Genomic DNA, 23,688 nt, shown 5'->3' on the forward strand with positions numbered 1-23,688 from the left:
CTCAACGCAGCAGCTAGCCTGGTAACAGGCACTAGAGGCTTGGACCACATTAACCATCACTTAGGTCTTTTAACTGGCTTCCTACCTAGGCAAGAACTCAAATGAAAATTGCTTTCCTCACGCATAAAGCCTAGCATTGTAATGAACCAAGGTACATTGGCAGAAAAGATTTGAATCGCAGGAGGCATCCACTCCCTCAGAAGGGCAAACTCTCTAAGGTTAGAACCCCCTCCGATTCAGAAAACAAAAAACCTACATGCGCTTCTTTTCTGGATCGGCTCCTAGGATTTGGACATTTCTACCACCCAAAGCTCGGTCTAACCCATCCACGCACATCTTCAAAAAAGAGGTGAAAAAGATCCTAATGAGCAGATTCCACTTGTAAAGTCACAGTGAGCCTGTCCCCTAGGCCTATTGGCCGCTACAAGGGCAGTAATACCATTACAGGGCAGAGGCATATCAATCCCAGTAGAATCCTCACAAACATTGTCCTTGAATACCTGGAACTGAACCGACACAAAGCAGACTCGTGAAAAACCATCATAACAAACTAGGAGCCTAGAGGGAGAAAAAGGGACTCAGGTTACCCTCCACTCAAAGTATTCTCAACAATAAAACCTGTTCCCAGCTATCAAAAGGCCTTTTATAACATCACCTTGGGATGTAGGAATACATGTAGACACAGCCACGCAGAAGTTTTTTAGTAAGAATTGAGGCACACCCTGTTTAATTATGCAAATGTGTTGCAGACTAGAAATACCTTCACACAGTAGGAGGCAGGTGATGTTATAAAAGGCCTTTTGATAGCTGGGAACAGGTTTTATTGTTGAGAATACTTTGAGTGGAGGGTAACCTGAGTCCCCTGTTCTCCTTCTAGGCTCCTAGTTTGTTATGATTGTTGAGAATGGCAGAACAGCCGTGAGAGCCACACTTAGACATTTGTTTTAATCGCGAGTGACACAGCCCTAATAATAATTGTTTCAGTGGACATGGATTCATACTATGGATACGAACTGCTTGGACTTCTCTGAAGACCAGATAGCGTCCATCCTCTCGGACCCGTCCCTCCTTCCAGATGCACCTTTGATAGGAACAACAGCAGCTCGTGAAGAGTGGGACAAACTCAGCAATCTCAAAAAGTGTCAAATTAGGGTTGCCCTTCATGGCGCGCTCATGACGGAGTATCTCCGGGAAGGGACAGCACCAGCTAGTCTTTTGATATGTTTGGAGCCCAAAATCTTTCTTGAGGATAAGAGGTTCCTGGTGGACTGGAGTTACATCGCAAAAAAGTGCACCCGGGACTGGCTTATCCTCATTATTAATACAGCCAAATGCCTCAGTGAAGAATTCCTCAAGGATATTCTCGATTTAGAGGAGGCCATTAGGATCAACACCACCATCTTCGACACAAGGGAACAACTTGCCAGGATCCGAAGTGACCTAGGAGAATACAAGACCTATATGGTCAATCAAAAGATAAAGGGCCTCAAGCAAAACCTTGAGAGATACACACACGAGTGGGCATTTCCATACACGGAGGATAAAAACTACCAATCCAAATCTGAACAAGTGTATCAACCGGCAGGCCAGAGAGGGGGGAGACGTCAGGGCAGGAGGAGACCTCAAAACTGGACATTCGAGAACACCAGCAGCGAGGACGACGAAATCAGTGCCCAACCATCCACCTCGTATCAGGGAAGAGTGAGGTTCAATCACCAGGATAGATTAGACGAGGACCTTGGAGCACTGTTCAGGTCTTTTTTAGGTCAGCAGCAGGCGGACCGAGGAAGAGGGGGAGGTCAAATACAGAGAGGGAGAGGCTGTGCCCGGCAGAATCAAACATGGCAGACCTACTCCCCCAGGGTCACGCGAAGCAGGGGACCAAAACCACCTCAGTTTTAACACAGACCTATGACATAGTGGAGAACTTGTCCGATCACACACTAACACAAGAGGAGTGTCAAGTTCTGACAAAGGCCTTGGGTTTGTGCCCACTCCTCTCCATGACAGCTTCAAATGCAGGATTGAATTTTATGAAGTGGTGATAAAAATCTAATTGAAAAACATTTTTTCAGACAAACCATCAGATCCCCCCTCGTTGTTTAACTTAAATCTACATCGTCCATCAACGTTTTGTCCACCTACAAGCTCAGTTGGACCTGAAGTCTCAGTATTTGAAGAGAAAGTACTCCATGAGATTGAACAATTGGAGAAAGCTGAGCATAAACGCAATTTTTGCAACATGAGCAAGTCTGAATGGATGGCAGTTAGAACATTAGAAAACAATAGTTCATTGACAATCAAACCAGCTGATAAAGGCGGGGCGGTGGTCGTTATGAACACTACAGACTGTGAGGCGGAAGTACTCCGACTGTTGGGATCACGCCAAAATTACCAACCATTTGCCCATGACCCCCACAGGCGAGCTCCTTGTCCTCATAACTGAGTTAGTGACAGGGGCCAAGGAGAGAAAATGGATCACTGCTAAGGAAATGGACTTTTTGATCAACTCCAAACCCAGAACCCCGGCGTTCTATATTGTGCCAAAGATTCACAAAGCTCAATCGCCGCCACTGGGTTGTCCCATAAGATCGGGGATCCAGTCGGTACTGGAACCGCTGTCACCGTTTTCTGACTTCTTTCTGAGGGAATGTGCTATTAATCAACCCTCCTATTTACAGGACACCACAGATATTTTAAATATCTTGGAAACATTGGAGTATGATCCTAGCCAACAGTTCCTTGTAACAATCGACATAGAATCATTATACACAAGCATACACCAGGAAGCCACGCTGGTGGCAGCAGCGCGTGCACTGGCGGCATGTGAGTGGTTTTACGACAAGCCCCAATCTTTTGTTCTCCAATGTGTGGAGATGGCCCTCACCCCCAATTACTTCCAGTATAAAGAACAGCTGTACCTCCAGGTGTCTGGAACTTCAATGGGGGCTGCATTTGCCCCCAGCTTAGCCTGCATATATGAAGGCCAATTTGAGGCACATCATATCAACCATCCATCTACTCCCTTCCAGAAGAACATCTGTCTCTGGAAGAGATTTATAGATGATGTCCTATGTATTTGGACAGGCACTGAGTCAGAGTAAAACAACTTTTTTGTATGGCTCAACAATCTAGATGAATGCCTCAAATTCACCTGGCAGGTCAGCAGGGACACAGCAATTTATTTGGATCTGGATATATTTGCGCAGCACCACCGTCTGAGCACCAATGTCCATCAAAAACCTACGGACAAGAACTCCCTCCTCCACTACAAGTCATTCCACCCACGTGCCCTCCGGGACAATATACCAGTAGGTCAATTCCTCCGGTACCGGTGGAATTGTAGCACCATCGAAAAATTTGTGGATCAAGCAAATGAACTAGTGGAGAAGCTCGGACACCGTGCATATCCAAAGAAGATTGTGAAGACAGCATGGAAGAGGGCATTGAATACACCCAGAGAGGCATTACTGGAAAGAACCAGAAGGGAGCGAGCGGAATGCCTTCCGGTAGTTACCACATTTGATTAACAGTCGACAAAAAACTGTCAAATAATCAAGAGGCACTTGCATTTGCTTAGTACCAACAACTTCAGGATGCCTCCCCCAAGGTTCGAATTTAAAAGATCCCAAAACCTCCGGGACAGACTGGTACACTCTCGCACCAGACAAGCACCAAAACCTTTGGACACACAAGCAGGGGAAGTTGCTCAGTGTACGAATTGACTGAACAAACTAAATGTGTACAATTGGTGAATGGAAAAACGTGGCATCTCAATAAATTCACCAATTGTAACCCAGCCAATGTGATTTATCGATTGACCTGCCCGTGTGGCCTATACTACATTGGCCTTACAACAATGAAAATCAAAATTCGCATACAGGAGCAGCTGAACACTAATAAAGCTGGCAGATTGACAACGCGTCTAGTAGAGCATTATCAGGACCACAAGCATAACTTCAGGGACATTAAATGGGTAGTGCTAGAGAAAGTCTGGGGCGACCCATCCAACATCGAGAACAGATTGATTTCAAAAGAGGCACGGTGGATATATCAGGAGCGAGCTGATAAGACAGGACTGAATGATGTGATTGAATGGAACAAAGTCATAACACGCAGATAGTCACATTTCACGGAGGGCCCACCTTACTATGAAATTCGGTTGGTGTCGATCCTGATGGATTCCCTCTTTAGTGAGTCCACAGTACTGTGATCACATACACCTTCTAAGTACTCCTCTATTCACAAAGGTTAGAGGGCTCTTTGTGCCCAATGGATAACATGTCCGGCTGGGCACTCTATATATGGACTGCAATAATAAGGTTGAATTACAATGCACTCCCTTTTGAAGCTATAAGAAAATATTCCTCAATATCCCTGTGAGTTTTTTAACCCCCTGTAAACATTCAATTCGATATTCAGTCATAGCGAATACAAGCATGCATCAAGTTCCTAAAATAGCTTGAATTGCACCATACGAAACAACTAAACACGTTATTTTCCCATTCTAAGATGGCCGCCACGGTTCTACACCACATGATTGCCGAGCACACGCCATGTACTGACGTCACAGCGCGCCCGACCGAGGGATCACCGGGCTTCGCTTCCCTTTAAAAACAGTCTGCGGTAAGAACACAGCGGAACGGGAGCCCGAGACTACACATGACAGGAAAAGGTCCGGTGAGGGGGTATAGCCACGGAGGGGGTGGAGATTGATTCTCAGATTATAGAGAGACGCGAGGCGGGGCCAGCGCAAATAACAGAAGCACTGGTGGCACTAGCGGATTGACAACGGCGTATTCGCCGCACAGGTTTGCATAAAACTATAGCACACGCCAGTGGGGCCTAAGACCACGGGCAGACGGGGACTAAACATGGGAATGTTGAGGCCGTGCTTACTGAGTGGAAGGCTAGATACTGCAGGATACCAGTACAGAGACCATGTAAATAAAGACAGTACTCGGGCAGAGCTACACTACAGTGGCTAAATGACAACTCCTCATAAAGTGCTAGAAACAGGGAATACACACGTATCCGATGCGTTGAACTGACTGGCGGAGTATATGTATATTATGTTACAGGTTGACGGATTGCGACCGTAATTGACAGACGTGGAGATACACATGCCCATCTAATTGGTGGCTGCAGGTATGCAATTTAGTGGCAACCACCAGGTAAAATACAATGTCCATGAAACAATTGGCAAACAATTCATGACTTTATGATAAGAGCATTTGCTAATCAGTGTCACTCTGTGTGTTTTTATATGTCATGTCTGTGCCTATGTTTTAACAGGTTTGAATGCTGGATAACTACAGCAGAGTGTGACACTGATCCATAGCCCTGAAGAAGTTGCCGACCATGTATGGCAGGCAACGAAACATGTTGGCTTCATATAGGTTAAAACGAGGCTCAACAGTAGAGTGTTGGTTTTAAGATGAGCAGATACCCAGCAGCAATCAAAGCATATCATTTAGCTAGAGGTATCTAGCTCAGTTTTAGTTGGGTGGAGCATTGAATAGCGGTACTCTCACCTAGGGGGTTGGGCGATTATAGATGTAAGCAGTTAGGATCACATTTGAGTTCTTATGAATCACTTACACAATTTTTTCACTACATTTTCGTTTGTGGTTGGAAGGAGCCAATGATGATAAGCGGAACACACTGACGAGTACCAGTCAGCAGTTCCCTGGTGGTTGCTTCCGTGAGGTTTCTTCCTTCCCTACACACATTTTTTTCTCTACACTCTGAGAATTGTTTGGGATGTAGGAATACATGTAGACACAGCCACGCAGAAGTTTTTTTGTAAGAATTGAGGCACACCCTGTTTAGTTAATGTGTTGCAGACTAGAAATACCTTCACACAGTAGGAGGCAGGTGATGTTATAAAAGGCATTTTGATAGCTGGGAACAGGTTTTATTGTTGTGAATCATGAAAAACCATACCGAATTAATAACGGTCATTTAATATTAACTCTGCTACAACATATCAAATCTTAAATTTCTAAAATGCTGCTCTCTGTTTTTGATAGAGTTTCTTTTTTTATATATCAGCTCTTTGCTTATGTTTATCATTCATATGTACAGCACTCGGATGCCCTATGCTCGTGCTTTATAAAACACCAAACATAAATAAAAAAGGATATATACACTGCAGTTCTTTTACTGAAATTTTAGTCTACTGCTTGCAGTATACTGACCACTAGTGCTAGGGGAGAGGGAGTGCTTTTATCACAGATCTCAGAGAATGGACTACAGTACACTGTGTCATTTGCTTCTCGTTCTTCATCACCTATGGAAGAGAAATATTCTGTGATCGAGAGGGAGATGTTGGCTTATGTATGGGCTGTGGAGAAATTTAGATAGTACCTGAGGGGTGAAAGATTCACATTACACACAGATCACAGACGACTGATCAAGGTTTCTACTCCAGAGGGTACCATTAAATCAACTCCTTGTATAGCTAGAATGTCTGAGACTTCTGGACTATGATGTTTTTTATGAACAAAAACAGGGCGGCGGATTACTTGAGCAGATCAACATTGTTCCTAAAGGAACCCAGAGACCGGGATACATATTGTGTAGTAGCTGTGAATGACAATACAGATGCCATTGCCAATGAAGATGGGCTATCTGGCTACAAAGGTGATGATGTTTTGTGTGAGGTGAAGAAGTACATTAGGCATGGTTGGACCAGCAAAAGTAAGCTAGCAGCAGAATGCAAGAAGTTCTGGGAACTAAGGAATGAACTATCTGTGTGTAATCAAGGAATCCTCTTGAGGGGTGATAGGGTAGTTCCTTCAAGCAACCTTAGTCAATGAATTTTGTGTTCTGCACAGGAGGGGCACATGGGCATAGTAAAATGAAAAAAAGATACTGAAATCCTCATATTGGTGGCCAGGAATAGATTCCTATATGGAAACATGTGTGAGATCTTGTGAACAATGTGTTCATTCTGACAAAACTCTGTTTTCAGGCCTCCCTTAGGTCTTATGGAATGTCTGAAAAATCCTCGGGAGATATTGGTTGAAGATATTCTTGGTCCTATTCTGGACTATAAGGGGATACTACATATACAAATTGCCTAAATCGACGTGTATTCTAAATGGCCTAAAATTGCATTTTAAAAAAGTCCATTCTGCATAGGTTGTCTCCTTCCTCAAGAGTTTTCTTAAGAGAATACTTTCCCAAGTCTAAGGTGAGTGACAATGGTCTTTAATTCACAGCTGAGAAGTTAAAGGAAGTCCTTGTTAGTAATTGTGCTAAACCTAAACACACTTCCTTATATTATCCTGAAGGGAATGGTATGGTGGAGTGCTTTGGCAGAGTGATAATGGGGAGTGTTCAAGCTGCCATAAATTACTGGAAGGATTGGAAAAAAGAAGTCTGTTAACGTGTGTGGGCTTATAGGATTACCACTACCATAACGGGGTATAGTCCTTTCAGGGTGCTACTGAGGCGTTTACTAAGGCCAACAGTGCATCGATGACTTTAGAACTTCAAAGTGAATAGTATCCTTCTGTTGTCAAAGCAAACTTGCTGGAAGCACAATGGATTTGTAATGAGTACTATGATCAGCTTCGTTTGAAAGAAGTTACTCTTGAATAGGAAGTCTGCGTACGAGTGAAATTGGGTCTGAAAATGAGGAATGGGTGCAGTAAGTTCACTAAGCCTTCGCAAGTGATGGATGTCTATTTCTGTTCCACCAAACTTAGTGATGGTAAAGTGTTGCATTTCGGTAGGTTTTTTAGATGCAATAAACTAAGGTCTTAGAATTAATCATGAAGGAATTGAACCAATGCTGTTAACCCTAAAATCTGGTTAAGAGAGGGGACAGACAGGATGGTTCTGTTCTTGTTCCAGGTAATGGTGAGGTTGAAGGTAATGATGATGATGTACCTAGTAACCGTATCGGAAATGTAGCCAATGCAAATCGAAATAAAAATGTCCCTGAAGTATGTTCTGGAGATGGGTTTCCTGGGGAAGGTTCTATGAGAGGAACCTAAAATGTGTTTCCTAAATGAACCAACACCCATTCCAGAAGAGTTACTGTTCCTCTTATGAAACTGAAGGACTTCACTGTGGGGTGAAGGTGTTACAACTGCTTGCATTTTAATGTGCTCTGTAATGCAGCTGTCATGTATAGTTACAAGACCTCTTCCTTGCTTTCAAAGAGAATGAGAGGGTTACTCCTTGCCTTTCCCAAGAATGAGACAGAGCTAGACCCCGCCATTCAGGTTGAGAGGCTAAAAGAGTGTCTCACAGCTACACGTTTGGGTTCCCCCACCAACCACTAGCTTGGCTGTGGAGGGATCAGATTAGACAGGAGCGGCTTTCAGAACCCAAAACTTGAAGCTGCAATTGTGTTGGTGCCCCCAGGACCCAGAGAATCCTGAGAACGTAACCATAAAGAGTCAAACTGAGCTGGCTCTTAGATGGTGGGGTCAGGGGACTACAAAAGCAAAGTATCCCAGGAAATCCGGAAATACAATGCCTTGACTGAACAAGTCTAGTCCAAACACGAAGCACATTACGTCTCTGAGGTCAATCACAACATACCGGGTAACTGGGCAGAATCTGGACATCTCCACCATATTAGCTGGTCCAGGAATAGAGGCCAGTTTTAATCCAAAGTAGTCTTGCACTGTAAACGTTAATTAGAGAGGGGGCGGGATCCATAGCCAGTATGAATCAGAGAAAACTATTCGAGAGAATTTTGGATTTTAACTCAAAAACTATGTAAACAAGCAGAAACCAACTGGAGCTCATGGAAAATTGTCACTTTAGGACAGGCCCCTACCTACAAGCTACTTATCAGCTTCTGTGCTTAACGGCGATAATAGATTCAGCAAGACGGACGGATCCTAGCCTATCTACAAAGCAGAAACATCATAGCATAGCACTGTCCCACTTTGCTGTAAGAGAGCGAAACCGCAAACCCTACTGGATGGTCCTAAATAAGGTCATTGTTTTTTCAAGTAAGATCTCAGATTGGACTCTGCTCTTTCTTGTGAGAGTGATAAAAACCTTCCCAATAGTAAGGTAGAATGCGGGGTCCCCCAGGGTTCATCACTTTCCCCTCTTTTGTTTAACCTCTACATCTTCCCCCTCATTTTTATGTTACAGCAACTGGAGGTCACCGTGTTCAATTACGCGGACGACCTCCAGTTAATCTTCAACCTGTCCCACTCACCTTCATCTGCCCTGAACGTCCAAACCATCATGACCCTCATTCAAGAATGGATGAACTGCAGCCACCTCAAACTCAATCCGGACAAGACCGAGCTGGTCCCGACCGGAGGTGGCTGCAGTCCCTGGTCTTCTTCCTTCTGGCCCCCCTCCCTTGGTGCCCCTCCACTCCCGGTTCCCAAAGTGAAAACCCTGGGAATCTTTCTTAATCCCCAGCTTACTGTTCTCCCACAAGTTAACTCCGTGGTCTCCTCATCTTTCTTCTCTCTCAGAGTAATTAGGAAAGTTTCCCGTTTCTTTTCCCCCCCAGCTTTAAAAATCATCATGCTGGCCATGGTATTGTCCCGTATAGACTACGGTAACATAGTCTATAACGGAGCCCCTGCATACATGATCCATCGATTACAACTGGTGCAGAATCAGGCGGCCCGCCTGATCCATGGCCTTCCCAGATATCATCGGGTCACCCCATTACTCAAAACTCTGCATTGGCTTCCCATAAGAGAGCGTGCCCTGTTTAAGCTCGGCTGTCTTACTTATCAAGCCAGAGCGGGCACTGCTCCCGAGTTCATCTGTTCCCTCATCAAACCATACTGCCCAGGCAGAGAACTTCGCTCGGCCCATTTGGCCCTCCTTACCATCCCCCGCTTTAAAAAGCAGAGGGCGGGCGGAGCGAGATTCGCTGTCCTGGCTCCAACTTTTTGGAACTCCCTCCTGATTGCTCTGCGCACCTCACTTTCCTACCCCCTGTTCCGAAAAAATCTTAAAACTTTTCTGTTCACTCAAGCCTACCCTTAAATCTCTCTGCTGCTGCCATCCACTGATCACCACTAGCGCCATGAAACCGCTGGGTATGCGAGCGCTGTACAAATGTTTTTAAATTCAAATTCAATTCCAATAACTTTAGTAACATGGTCACAAATGCACAATTTAAACGTAAACTACGATAAAAAATATAACCCTACCTCCCCACCGTTGGCTTCGGGGTATTTTATCCACTAATCCTTGGCCCATTCAAGAATGCACCATGGCAATTCCCTGTTTTTGGTAATCACCAAAATTCGACTTGCTTCTTTGAAAGCTGTGCCGCGGCTTGTCTGCTCTCTAGAAGCATATGTTCCCACCATCTCTCTACTATTTCCTTCTCACTCGAAAGTCTTCCTATGGAAGCGAGGCGTTGAAAGCAGCTTGCTGTGGGCACAAAATGCTACACTTTTAATCTCTTGACTACTTAGCACAGAAGCTGAAAATCTCTGGGGTACCGGATGCCATCACAGCACAGACGCTCTGAAGTAAGTAAAAAAAAAATAGAATCATGCCTCACTCCGTTGCAGGCAGGATGCGCTGCAAAAATGTGGAAATCTAGTCCACCTTCTATACATCAACCCCCCAACTTACATCGCAAAGAGATAACAGGAAATGCTCCTATTCTAATGACACTGCCAACAATCTTTTCCTTTACTGTTCTATCGCCATCCTTGTGACATCACTTGCTCTAAGCTGGCCCCCTCGTCTTTCATTTGAGCAGCTTATAGTAGTATATCATCCTCTGCCTATACCTAATTCCAATGCATGGCGATCAGCTTCATTGTGTTTTTGTAAATCATGCTCAGACTTTCTCCGCTATTTTAAAGTTACAATTCCACATTTGCAATCCCTAATATCTCCCTTATTTGTACGTTTGTAGGGTTTTGTCTTCGTTATTCGGTTCACTTTTATGCTTTCCTACATCTATGACAGGCCTACACTATTTTAACAGTAGACTGCTCGTGATAATTTTATAATGCTCTTCATGTTCTTTCTCAGTTTTATATAGTTTTTTTACTTGGGTGTCAGTGTTAAAGTGTGAAAAATGTGTTTACTGAAGTGTCATTCACAGCCTTTGAGAGCGAAATCCTTCCGAATGAATCTATAAATGTACATTTGTACTCTTGACACTATGTAAAGCACTCGGACACCCTCAGACATATACAAAGCTAAAAAAAATTATAATAAGTAAATATTTTCAAAGTAATCCCTACTGGATGTTTATCCACATGTATGACCGAACTGATAATCTAAAGGCCTGAAGTCTTTCTTGGGGTTCAGGTGACCCCCCACCAATACCTGTTGCAGATGTGCTCTTGGAAGAATTTTTTACTATGACTCCCCTCAGAATTCTCCCCTTGAGAGATTGGGGACTTCTGTGGTTGCAGCCAGTATCTAGCCAAAGCTAGCGGCTTATGATATGTAAACTGAGAGCCAGCTAAGTGCTGACGCATCCCTACAGGACATGTGGACAAACTGTGCTCCACAAGACGCAGACCCAAAAATATTCACAGGTCTCACACATCTTTACTCGCACAGACCCAGCCCACTCTGAGGCGTCCCGTCCACTCGTGTTTCCCAGCTCACATGCGGCTTCATTTGGGTTTTTTAAAAGACACCGATGTGTCTTTCATACAATTTTCATCACTTGTTTAACGCTGCAGAATGGCTGCTTTCCAAAACCAGAAGCTGATTGGAACTGCAGCTTCACACCTGTCAGCTCTTCAGAACTAAAATGAGGAAAGTAATCATGCAGCCTGCCAGCCGGTCTGAGCAGGCTCGGAAACAACAGTGCAGTTTGAGGCCCAGAGAGGAGCAGCGCTCCTGGGAACCGCCTCATTACAGGGATCAGTTTCGAAATTCACCTGAATATTTTACCCACCTTAATTCTGACCAGTTTCTGGTTGGGATAGTGAGAAGATCATGGCAAGCTACCAGTAGTCAAATAAATAAATGGGAACACACACAAGTGGTTCCAACGGTTAATCTCTCTACTCAATTTGTAGCATGCTATAAAGGGTCTTGCTCTCTGATCCTGGAGAGTGAGTAACATTATTAAGTGGCCGCGTCCCCTGTTAGGGTCCGTCCCCTTCAGCACAGCAAATGCCCCTATGTCCAGGGGTTGTTTAAACATAATTCAGTTTAGTTTAATTTCAAATGTGATATATTTATTATATCAAGGCAGTGTTCAATTTTCATCTGCCTTGTCAACCATCAAATTCATTCAGTAGATCATAAATTTCTCATAATGATTTACATGCAAAGCAATTCAATTGTATTATCCCATCCTGATGCATTTCGGGGAGTGGCCCTTTGTCGGGGGATATCAATTATCTCCAGCGTCGGCGAGAAACCTCATGCGAGCGTCTCCCGGTATTAGGGATAGTGACAAGATCATGGCAAGCTACCAGTAGTCCCATTTAGCACATCATGGCAACTTTTCAATATGTCGAACCAGCAGATTCTCGCTCAACTCTGGTCATTCTAGTTGGTACACCATGGCTGGTTTCCAATATGTGAGCAAGTTCCTCATGGTAAATTTGCAGTTGTGCAATCCAACGCATCTAGGGCATTTCTACGCATGTCCAGTAAACACTCAAAAGTCCTGTGTTTTCCACCTTTTCCATGTCCCCCAAAACTCTCTATCTTCAACAGTGCTCTTTGTAGAGGGAATTCCAAGTTACTGGTCAGTAGGACAACTCTGCAGCTCACTCTAGCCAGCCACCTCCTAGAGCTCTGCTGACAGGCACCTAGAGATGACAACGGGTTAGTCTCTGGGGCAGAGATCACCAGGTAAAAAAAACAGGGACTTCACAAGGGAAAAACAAAGAAAATCATGGATGTGATTTGGCGATCTACAATACATAGCTCTGGGCCTTACATCAATTGGCAGTGTTGAGATCACAGGAATTGGATGGGGATTTGAATTCAAACAACATGAGAAAATCACCTGCTGTCCAACAGGAGGGAAAGGTGGTGGAAGGTTCGCCACATAGCTCGTAGAAAGGCCTTAAAATGTAAGTTTTGTTATGGTACCTTAACCAAACAACATCCCAATCTGAACACAAGACATATTATTAACCGAAGAGCAAACCTTCCCACATAAGTCAAAATCTCGCAAACCATCCAAAGGGAAATCCTACACTGTTGTGGAACATACCCCACACCAAGAAAAGGGAGACGCCATGTCTTTGTAAATTACTTACTAAGGCAGCTGTGGCCATAATGCACCATAAGATCCGCCCCCAGGGCCCGAGCTGTGAAGTCATCCACGCAACAAGCACCATATGTCACATCCCCCATCACCACCGCCTCAGCCTCAGTGAACCTGCAAAGAAAGAGGAGGAAAGTGAGGGCTTTGGTAAAAAATCACTGCCGCTACATTTGATACCACATAATTATCTTGCTAAACGCAATGCAATTTTCAAAGTCCTCTTTTGCTTTCCACCTTTTGCTTGCACCTATGTTGCTGGCTCCTAACGTTTTACCACCAGTGATGTCACATCTGCAGTCCCTACATTGATCACTACTAGATATTGCTACTTCAGGTAATCCTTTCAAGCCACAATCTTCTATCCTGTCAAAGTACATTTCATTCCAGTTCTCGGAGAGGAAAGCCATGTAGGGAATACAGATTCCCACCATACGAGAAGGGGTGATGGCGAACAGTTCCTCTATACTTTGGCAGATGGGGCCGGACAGCAAAGACACTAAGAGAAGCAACATGGCTTTCAAAACTGCCTGAGGAAGAATTCTAGAGGTGGATTCACAATAGCATTTTTTTAAATGCCTAGGTGGAAGGACCCCTTTAGGAATGGAGCAGCGGGGTACTATGACAACAGAAGCATGAAGCGCCAGGCCTGGACAGTTAGGCTCAGCAAGGCCATAGGAATTGGGTAATGGGAATTACAAAGGCAGAACTCAACATACAAAGCAATCCAGGACAGTATCAGCAGAAACTAAATTTGGCATAGTCAAGAAGACCGTGCCAGTAGCAAAGCAGACTGGACCATAAATACCGAGAGAATTGGACAAGGATCCGTACAAACCAAAACCCCTGTAGAAAACACTATTGGGCTAGACAAATTGAGCCAAGAGCAGAGTAAACTAGACTTGGCATAGTGAGGAGGTGCAGACTAGGAGTAGAGCAAACTGGACGCGGCATAGTCAAGATGATCAGACTGGGGAAGAGCATACTGGACTCGGCATTGTCAAGAAGATCAGACTGAAAGCAGAGCAAACCGTACTTGATATGGACAGAAGGCTTAGAGTAGGAGCAGAGAAACTGGACTCATCAGTGTCGAGAGAATTGGACTAGGAGCAGAGCTAACTGGACTCGCCAATGCCCCCAGGCACTTTTTTACACAATCACTGTTGCCCTCTTCACTAACATGGCTAAGTAAGCAGTTTCTCAAAAAATTGATCGATGGGCACTCCTTTCAGTTTATTTTGTTTTTTGTAAAAAATTATAGTCCAACACCTGCTTCGCAGGTTTATCGATTCAACAGTTGAATTTATCATGCACTCTTTCAATTATCATTAATCTCTCATGACATCATTAAATTTCATTTTGCTTAGTTTTCCCTCTCGTTTCTCGTCATTCCCTGATGGGTTCAGACCAGTAACCGGTAACATGCTGCCCCGCAGGTGCATGCCCGATCTTTCCCAACAGAGAATGACAAATACATGTTGGCTAAAACTTCTAAATAAAACAAAAATTCACTGAAATTGGTGCCCCTTGCCCATTTTTTTAGAAACTGTGTTGTACCTTAAACCAGTTAGGGCAGGCTGTTCTATATTTAAGGGAGCATTGTGCCGGTCTATAAAAGGCGATGACCCAGCTTGGCTGATGTCCAGGGTCGGATTGGCAAGGCGGGCATTCGGGAATGGGCCGAAGGGCCGGTGCTTCAGTGCCCTCTGTGGGCCGTTTTTTTTCTCCCCTGTCCCCGTCCACAGAGAGTGGACTAGGAAAGGGGAGAAAAAAACGGCCCACAGAGTGCACGAAAGCAGCCTCGCTGTGCGGCCAAACAGCGATTGTCAGCTCTCCTTCTTACCCCTGCCCTGCCAAGCAATCAAGCCGAGGCTGGGCTGGGGAGGGGTGATTGTTTGCAATAAGCGGCCTCCCTAGGGGCCAGGTGTTTCTCAGGCCTTTGAGCCATTTGCACCTCGGCCCCCTGGCGCCCATGCAGCCCAGAAACGGTGTTAGTCTTAACACCTCGCCCACAGCCCTTCACATTCAGGGCACAGTGGGCGAGGACAAATGGGTCTTGCTGTGGGGGCCTGGTGATGTTTGGAATTTTTTTGTTTTATTTATTTATTTATGCGATTTTATATAGCGCGGACTTTACCGAAGGTGTCAGAGCGCTTCACACTAGGAACAGCAATAATACATGAGGAGAAAATTACAAGTGGACAAATTACAAAAGCAAACGTTAAGTTACATGAATCAAAAGTGACAATAGTGAGCAACCAAAATCCAAGAGGAGCAAACGATACATTACAGGAGGAAAAAGTGACATGTGTGCAGGTTACAAAAGCGTACAAAATACAAGTAGAGGTATAATACTGCAATTAATGGCAGACACTCCAGCACAAGAACAAACGTTACGTAGGCAATGGTGGCACTTGTGCAAGTATCTAAAGCAAACAAAAGTGAGAGGAGCAAACAGTGTGTTACAAGAGAAAAGTGACTTGTGCAAGTTACAAAAGGGTACCATACAAAGGTACAAGGGTAATACTACAGTAAATGGTAAACACTCAAACTGCCAGAACACACTGGGAAGGCACTTCCCATGCACCAGCTTCACCTCAGCCTCCCCCCTGGCTACCTGGCTACCTTGGATGACCCAGAAAGCTGTGTTTTGTGCTCCCCTGCCAGGACATTTTCCCAAGGCGTGGAGGGTTGATTAATTTACTAATTGCAGGGGCCTTACCTCTGTTCATGTGCTCCTGAGCTGAAGGTCTGGGGAGGGCTGAGTAGGTTAGTAATAGCAGGGGCTTTGCTGCTTTTCAGGTGCTCCTGGGCTGGAATAATTTTGTGACAAAAAGGGGCCTTGCTATTTTTTTTTAGTTGCTCAGCATGTAGGCCATTGTCACCTTGGCCCTGTGTCGTGTGCAAGAACAGTATCCTCCCACTTTCATTCCTTGTCTGTGCAAATGGTGTTTCATGAAAGGGCACGCCCCTTGAATGTGGGCCACGCCCCTTAAATATGGGCCACGCCTCTTGAATGTGGGCCACTTTTTTCGTCAGTGCCCGGGCCGAATTGTGATCCCAATCCGACCCTGCTGATGTCTAAGTAAGACCAGGAATTTATTGCCACTCTTCTGTTTCAGACGTGAGCACGAGCCCAACAAGCAGTGTTCTTGCGTGTATAAACTCGTTCAACCTAGCGCTTCAGAGATGATCCATGACATTTCATGAACTTACTATATTGGGACACTCACAGACCATGAGCAAAATTCCTGTTTCTCTGTATGTGCATCTGGGTCAACTTACAGTTTTCATCTGGAATATCTGTATAGAGGAGTGGTGTTTCCCCGATGCCTTCTCCCATTCCCAGTTCTTGAGGTCCCTTCTATGGTCAGCCTCCCAGGAAGGCTTCACATGAGTACGGTCCACCTTACATGCAGAAAGCACGGCTCTGTTAAAATGAAATCTCTTATCTACGGGCCGGCACTCCCATGCGTGAACAGTAGTCGTGTTGCTCCTTGTCCCTGGGGTTCGCATTTGCAGCATTCTGCCTCTCACACATAGTATGCACTACGGCATTGTAAAAGGAGGAATTATCCTGATTGAATTCTTTCTACATCAGTCAGGTCAATCATCAACTGCTATTCCCCAGAAGAGTAGCAGTCCCCTACAAAATCTATACCGCTGCAGTCCATACTTCCCTCTGTCCCGCCATGCAGCACTCCAAGCGTCTTGGCAGACAACCTTAGCATATGGCTTATGCATTTTTGGCCAGTGTTTTCTTTTCTTCAACTGTCTAGGGACAGTCGGGAAAAACTCTTAGGAGAGACACTTAGGGACTGATTACGACTTTGACATTTGGGCCGCCACCAGCCCGTCTATGGCGGCCTGACTGCCGATGGCCCGACTGGTGCATTTGGGGTACACGGATGACCCGTAGGCAAAGTCACAGCAGCGTTATGCGTTTAAGGCTCTCCTATGGGCCAAACATACTGCCGCCTCAACACCAGCCATTGATTACATTCAGAATCCGGTGAGCAGGACACTGCATGCTTGTCGATCTTCCTGGGACCACCATGTCGGCAGTCCCACGGCAAGACCGAGAAACTCCTAATCCGGCTCCAAGTGGTTTTTTAAACTAAAATAAGACCACAAGGCTCTATTTATTCATATGTAAACACTGGTGAGTCAAAAATCCTTGAGTGTGGGGTCCGGCTCTTCGTGCCCTATCTATCGTAAACTGCTCAGCGCCCTTAAAGCCAGGGACACCCCACCACCATCTGCCGATGGACGTTAAAGTGAGCTTTCTTTTGAGAGATGTACTTATCGGTTTACATTGTGTGGGAGTCAATGCACTTCACAACATAGATTAGTACTGAAAGTACATCATTGTGTTTATAAGCCTCAACGTGGGTGGAGGGTTAAAGTGGGTTTGCTGAATAACACAAAGTGATTAAACGTGTAAGTGCATCTTAAAATAAATAATCTATAACTAATAAATCAAAGCAGCACAGCTTTAAGCAGGAATAACACACTTTGCTTTCAATATATATCATGAGAGCTTTAGGATCAAGTTTCAAGTTTAAATTTATTGTCTGACTAATTAAAATCTTCACACTATGTCCACGTCAAACAATACAAAAAATATATATTTCATAGGCCTATTAACAACCAAGCAGACTAAAATTCTATGTTGTATCAGCTCTGATATCATAAGCATTTTTGTGGTCATTAAAATTGCGCAAAATAAAGTGCATTCAAAGGGTTAAGAATAGTTTGTGCATTGCACATACTCCATGTATTGAAGAAGTACCCAAACCTCCCTGAATCCATTCCTCATTGTTTTTATTCATGTATAAATGTTTCTGCTAATTTTTCTCATATGGTGATACTGATTGTATTGTTATGTTCCTAATTGTTAGGATTTGAATGTCAACACTATCGTATTTAGGGGGCGTGGCTTGAGCGCCGCACAAGATGGCGGCTTGACGGCGAGGCTCCGCTGACGAAACTCGAGCGCCGGCAAATTTCTCAACCTACACCGGGACTTCCCTGGACCACTGCACAGAATCGGCAGTCGGAATGTGAGGTGAGCAGGACGCTATATTCACTGTCTCTCAATTCCGCCGGAATGCGCTCTTTTTCCAAATGACGCGGTCCGCTATTCTGGCGGCCGCCATTTTCTTTTACCGCGATCCTTTCAAAAGCGGTTTTCACTCATGTAAGCCTCGTTTTTCTCTTCTTACAAAGTGACATATGAATCCTCCGCCTCAATCAGCCACATATTACTGCACCATGCCTATAAAGCTGCAATCTTTCGTCTTCTGTGTTTTCAAGGCTCCACGCTGTTTTCACTAACTTGCTTCCTCAACTCAGACCTCTCAACGTGGTTGGCGCCTTTTCTTCACGGCATTCATGCTTTTGGCGCATTCTACACTATTTTACTTATTTTGAAGTGGATTTTCATACAAAAAGAGGCCAAGTGATATACCTAACTAACTTTTGCTCCTTGATTCACGCAACCTTTGTTCTTTCTTCTATAATTTCACTTCAAAGACAGCATTCCTCACATAATCTTTTTTCTTGGATTCTGTAGCAGCACTGCTGTACTTTTCCCTTGCCTTATATGGGGAAATTGCGCAACCTTAAGCTTACTGCTTCCAAGACCATTTCTCGTCAATCCTCAGACTCTGATTCCACGACGCAGACCATGGATGATCCATCTCCCCTTAAACCGGTGGTTACACATGGGGCAATTCCTAAAACTAATACTTCCAATAAGCTTTTGCAACCTGGCTCTACGAAACGTCAAAAAAAAGATCCTCCCTCTCCAGGTTCCTCGTCGCACTCAGCGTCCATGGATCTTATCCTTGAAGAGCTTTGTGCGCTTAAACCCTTCATGGCCGAAACCACTAAAACTTTGCAATTTCTCCATGACAAATGGTCTACACTTGAATCAAGGGTTCTCTTGGTGGAACAATCTACGGAATCTCTTCAGACTTCTTGTGCAAAAATTTCGGTGTTAGAGAAGGATGTCTCTCTCTTAAGAAGGCAGACGCGCTTTTTAATTACTGCATTTCTTTTATTTTGGTTAATTGTGTTTTTACTTTTCCCTGATTTTAATAGGGACTCCTGGCCCTCACTGCACATAATTGGCTCCCGCACCGCTACTTAGCGGGTCTGGGTTTCCGTGGGTTTCCTAGCTCGCCGGTATTTGCATAGGCGCCATCTTGGGTGAGGACGTGCCGTCCTAGAGACGCCGGACCGAGCGCTCTAGCCTTGCGGCCCTCCTCCGCCCGCCCTATTTTAAGCCCTGCTCTAGCGCGCAGCGGTGACGCGCAGCGGTTCGCGCCTTCTCTGCGCCTGAGTCGCGCCAGAGTCCTGCCCGTCTGCGCCCGTCTGGCGCAGAGGAAGCGCTAGGGCAGGGCTCTGCACTTGGTCGGTACGTATAGCTGTTCATTTCAGCTTTTGCTGTAGCCATGTATTCTAGATCTGACCTATTTCATTTTCGTTCTACCCCTGCCCCTTGTTTGCCCCATTCTATTCATCCTTTGCATGGCCCCTTCAGATGTCCCGATTGTTCTTTTACGCTTCCGCCACCGACCCCTATTTCTACTCTTTGTTCTGCCCCCCACGTGTCATCAGAGCCCACAATCTTTAAGGTCTTTCATCTTAACGTTAGATCATTGGTTAAATACCACCTTGACATCCACGACCTACTCGATGAGTTCCCTGACATTCTTTTTATGTCTGAAACCTGGCTCCATAACGACGCATCAGTTGCCATTAACTCTGCACTCCCCCCAGAGTATACTATCTATACCCTCAATCGTGATTCTAGAGGGGGCGGCATCGCTGCCGCTATTAAAACTAGATATTCATGCACATGGAAGGCCATGGATATTGCGGGATGCGAAAGCGCCTACTTTTCAGTCTCTGTCAATCCGCATTTTACCTTCTCGGGCCTTCTTATTTACCGGCCTTCGGGCCCCGATGCTGCCTTCAGGGCCGCCCTTCCCGACGTGGTTAGCTCTTTGGCCCTGAAAACTGCTAATTTTAATATTATCGGGGACCTTAATCTGCATTTTGATTCTCCCTGTCCCTCGGCGGCCAGTAGCACATGTGCTGACCTAGAGGCTCTCCAACTCTTTCAATTAGTGCAACATAATACGCGCACTGGTGGTCATATCCTAGATCCTTTTTTTACTTCTATAACATCGGCCAAAGTATTGCCCCCTAGACCTATGGCCTGGACAGACCACCACCTAATCGAATGCCATCTGTTACTTGAGGATCCTCCTGCAGTCGCCCTTACTCCTGCCATTCTTAGGCGCTCCTGGAAAAAGTTGAAACTCAATGATTTCCATCAGCTGCTAGATGAAGTCCCTTTGGCCCCTTTTACAGATGTGGAATCCGGCTACAACTTTTATTGTAGCTGGCTCACCAATGCGTTAGACAAGCTTATTCCTCTCACCCTGACCAAACAACAGCGCATTCATTCCAGCCCCTGGTATGATGACACTCTTCGGCTACTAAAAAAATCGTGTAAACAAGCCGAAAGACTGTGGCGCAAGTCATATGATCCGGTCAACAAAGCCTTATACCGCGCCACTACCAAGAAATATCACAGAGCCATCTGCAGGGCCCGAGCCTCTCACTTCGCTCGTGAGTTCAATACTAGTAACAACCCTAGCAAACTTATTTTTAAAGCATTGAAAGACCTTGCCACCTGTAGAACCTGTGATCTGCTCTCCCTCCCATTGCGAGGATTTGGCCACTTTCTTTGTTGACAAAGTGGAAGGTATCTATCGCGCCTTTCCCAACCCTACTGACCTTCGACAGAGTACCATAGCTACTTCTAAAACCTCTATGTCATTATCCCATCTCTCAGAGCTTTCCATGGAGGAGTTTGATAAACTTGTTATCAGAGTGAAATCAGGCTCTCCAAAAGACCCTCTGCGGCCTGCACAATTTAGAGAATCCCCTTCCTTCTGCCTCCCCCCTCTTCGTGAGCTTATTAATTTGTCCTTGACTTCGGGTTCGGTACCCCATGCCTGGAAACAGGCACAGGTGGTCCCTATTCTGAAGAAACCTGCTCTGGATCCCAAAAAAGCAGAAAACTACCGCCCCATCTCTCTCCTCCCGTGGGCTGCCAAATTGACTGAGGCTCACGTCAATACCATTCTAGTAAACCATCTCCATTCTGCGAATATTTTAGATCCTACGCAGAATGGCTTCAGGCCCGGTCACAGTACTGAGACTGCGCTCCTGTATATGGCTGAACACCTTCGCATGTTGGTGGATTCGGGTCACACGGCGGCACTTGTGCTCCTCGATCTAAGTGCCGCCTTCGACACTGTCTCCCATGACACTTTACTCCAACGTCTGGTTGAGGCCGGGGTGGACAAGCTGGCTCTCGAATGGTTCAGATCTTTTCTATCTGATCGCTCCTTCAGGGTCACCACTCTCCCCTTCGAATCCAAACCACATGCGATTGCCCAGGGAGTTCCACAGGGATCGGCTTTAAGCCCCACTCTATTTAATCTTTATGTCCAGCCGCTAGCTGATGTCGCCATGCGTGGGAACCTTTCCATCGTGTCCTACGCAGACGACACTCAGCTGGCTGTTGCGATTAGTGGGGCTTCCGATCTCGAGGCAGCCAAGTTCCGCGAGGGACTTATATCCGTGGCCCAGTGGATGAATGACAATTTCCTGCAATTGAACGCTAAGAAAACCGAGGTGCTCATTGTGGGAAAACAAACTCATTTGTGGGGCGATAGCTGGTGGCCTCAAAAGCTCGGCTCCACTCCTACCCCCGTTACTGAAGTAAAAAATCTCGGGGTGTGGTTTGACTCCCAGTTGAGTTTTTCTACCCACACTAAAAAGACTGCTGCATCTTGCTTTGGGATTTTGCGTCGGCTTCGGTCCACTTTTAAATATTTTGACGCTCCCACCCGCCAACTTATCGTGCAAGCCATGATCCTGTCCAAATTGGACTATGCCAGCTCTCTTTTCCTTGGAGTTAACCAGGCTGAGCTCTCCCGCCTTCAACGCATTCAGAACGCCGCCGCCAGGGCTCTGGTTGGCTTGCCCAAATTCTGCTCAGCTAGGAGAACTATCTACAATCTCCATTGGCTCCCAGTGGCCCAGAGAATAAAGTTTAAATCTTTGATTTTGACTTTCAAAATTCTTACACGCTCTTCCCCTCCAATTCTCCAGCAACTTATCTCTCCCTATGTGCCTACTCGCACTCTGAGGTCCTCTGTTCTCCATCTTGCCACTATTCCTCGTTTTAAGAGATCTAGGATTGGCGGACGTTCCTTCCAAGTCCTTGCTGCCAAGCTATGGAATTCCTTGCCTGCCCATATCCGGGCCATTGAGGGGCTCTTCGCTTTTAGGAAGGCGGTAAAAACCTTCCTTTTCCCCTTGGCACCTTAGGTCCGTTGTTGTTGTGTTGTGTTCTCTCCCTCTGTCCGGTCCCCTTGGTTCTGTTCTCGCGCCAGGACGCCCCTTTGCTGGGGCAGCTGCGCGCGTAATAAATCCGGATAACATAACATAACATAACAGAGGAGTTGGAAAATAGAAATCGTAGAAATAACCTACGCCTTTATAATCTTCCGGAACTCACAGAAGGGTCAAATCCAACTGAATTCTTCCAAACCTTCTTACCGAAAATTCTAGATCTTCCTCCTTCTTCTTCACTCAACATTCAACGCGCACATAGACTTGGTCCGAAAGTTTCCACCAAACCCCGCGGAGTCATCATGTTGTTCTTGCAATATACTGACCTCCTCCAAGTACTTTCTGCAGCAAAAGCGAAAACACAAGTTATGTGGGAAGGTCACCGTTTATATCTTTCTCAAGATGTAGCTAAAATAACAGCTGACCATCGGAAGCAGTTCCTTGATTTACGTCCACGACTTCGGGATCTTGGTGCCAGGTTTGGTTTACTTCATCCGTGCCTCTTCAAGGTGACCTACAAAGATAAGACCACGACTTTTGAAGAACCACACGTCCTTGAAGAGTTTCTCCGTCATCATGAAGCCGAAAACATGGACACTGCAAGACCTGTTTAATTTTTCATGTTTCTACCCTGTTTGACTAAAGTATTTATCTCTTTCTTATCCTACCGTATCTAGTTTTTGTTTCCTCCATCCCAGTGATTACACCTAGTCCTCATTTATTGTGTCTATTATTGTGCATTTACATATTTGGTTCTCATATGTCTCTTTAACTTCCCCTTTTCAATTTTTGTCTTCCTACAGATCCCCTCCTCATGTTCCTCACCCTGGTGTATCTTCGCTCTCTTCAATTGCTCCTATGCTGGTTCCTCGAGTGTTCGGTCGCGTGAGTTTCAGTTGTCGATGTCGTCCTCTTCTGGCGTCGTCACCCCTCTTTCTTCTTCTGTATTTGTTGGTATTTTTTCTCTTTTCTTCCCACCTTTTTCTATTTTTTCTATGCTATCTATTTTTCTATTGTTCTTCTTACTACTTTCTTTCTTT

The 23,688-nt window shown here is 45.3% G+C and overlaps 1 protein-coding gene across 1 annotated transcript in view; it reads right to left on the minus strand.

Annotated features, from left to right (window-relative positions):
- DPH1 (diphthamide biosynthesis 1) overlaps positions 1–23,688 on the minus strand; it is a 1,562,622-nt gene that overhangs the window by 802,510 nt on the left and 736,424 nt on the right. The window contains exon 4 of the mRNA XM_086955191.1: positions 13,203–13,324. Within this exon, the coding sequence (XP_086811317.1) occupies positions 13,203–13,324 (122 nt within the window). The remainder of the gene's footprint in view (positions 1–13,202; positions 13,325–23,688) is intronic.

This window comes from Lissotriton vulgaris, chromosome 2_1 (assembly GCF_964263255.1).
Source record: "Lissotriton vulgaris chromosome 2_1, aLisVul1.2, whole genome shotgun sequence".
Taxonomy (NCBI): domain Eukaryota; kingdom Metazoa; phylum Chordata; class Amphibia; order Caudata; family Salamandridae; genus Lissotriton; species Lissotriton vulgaris.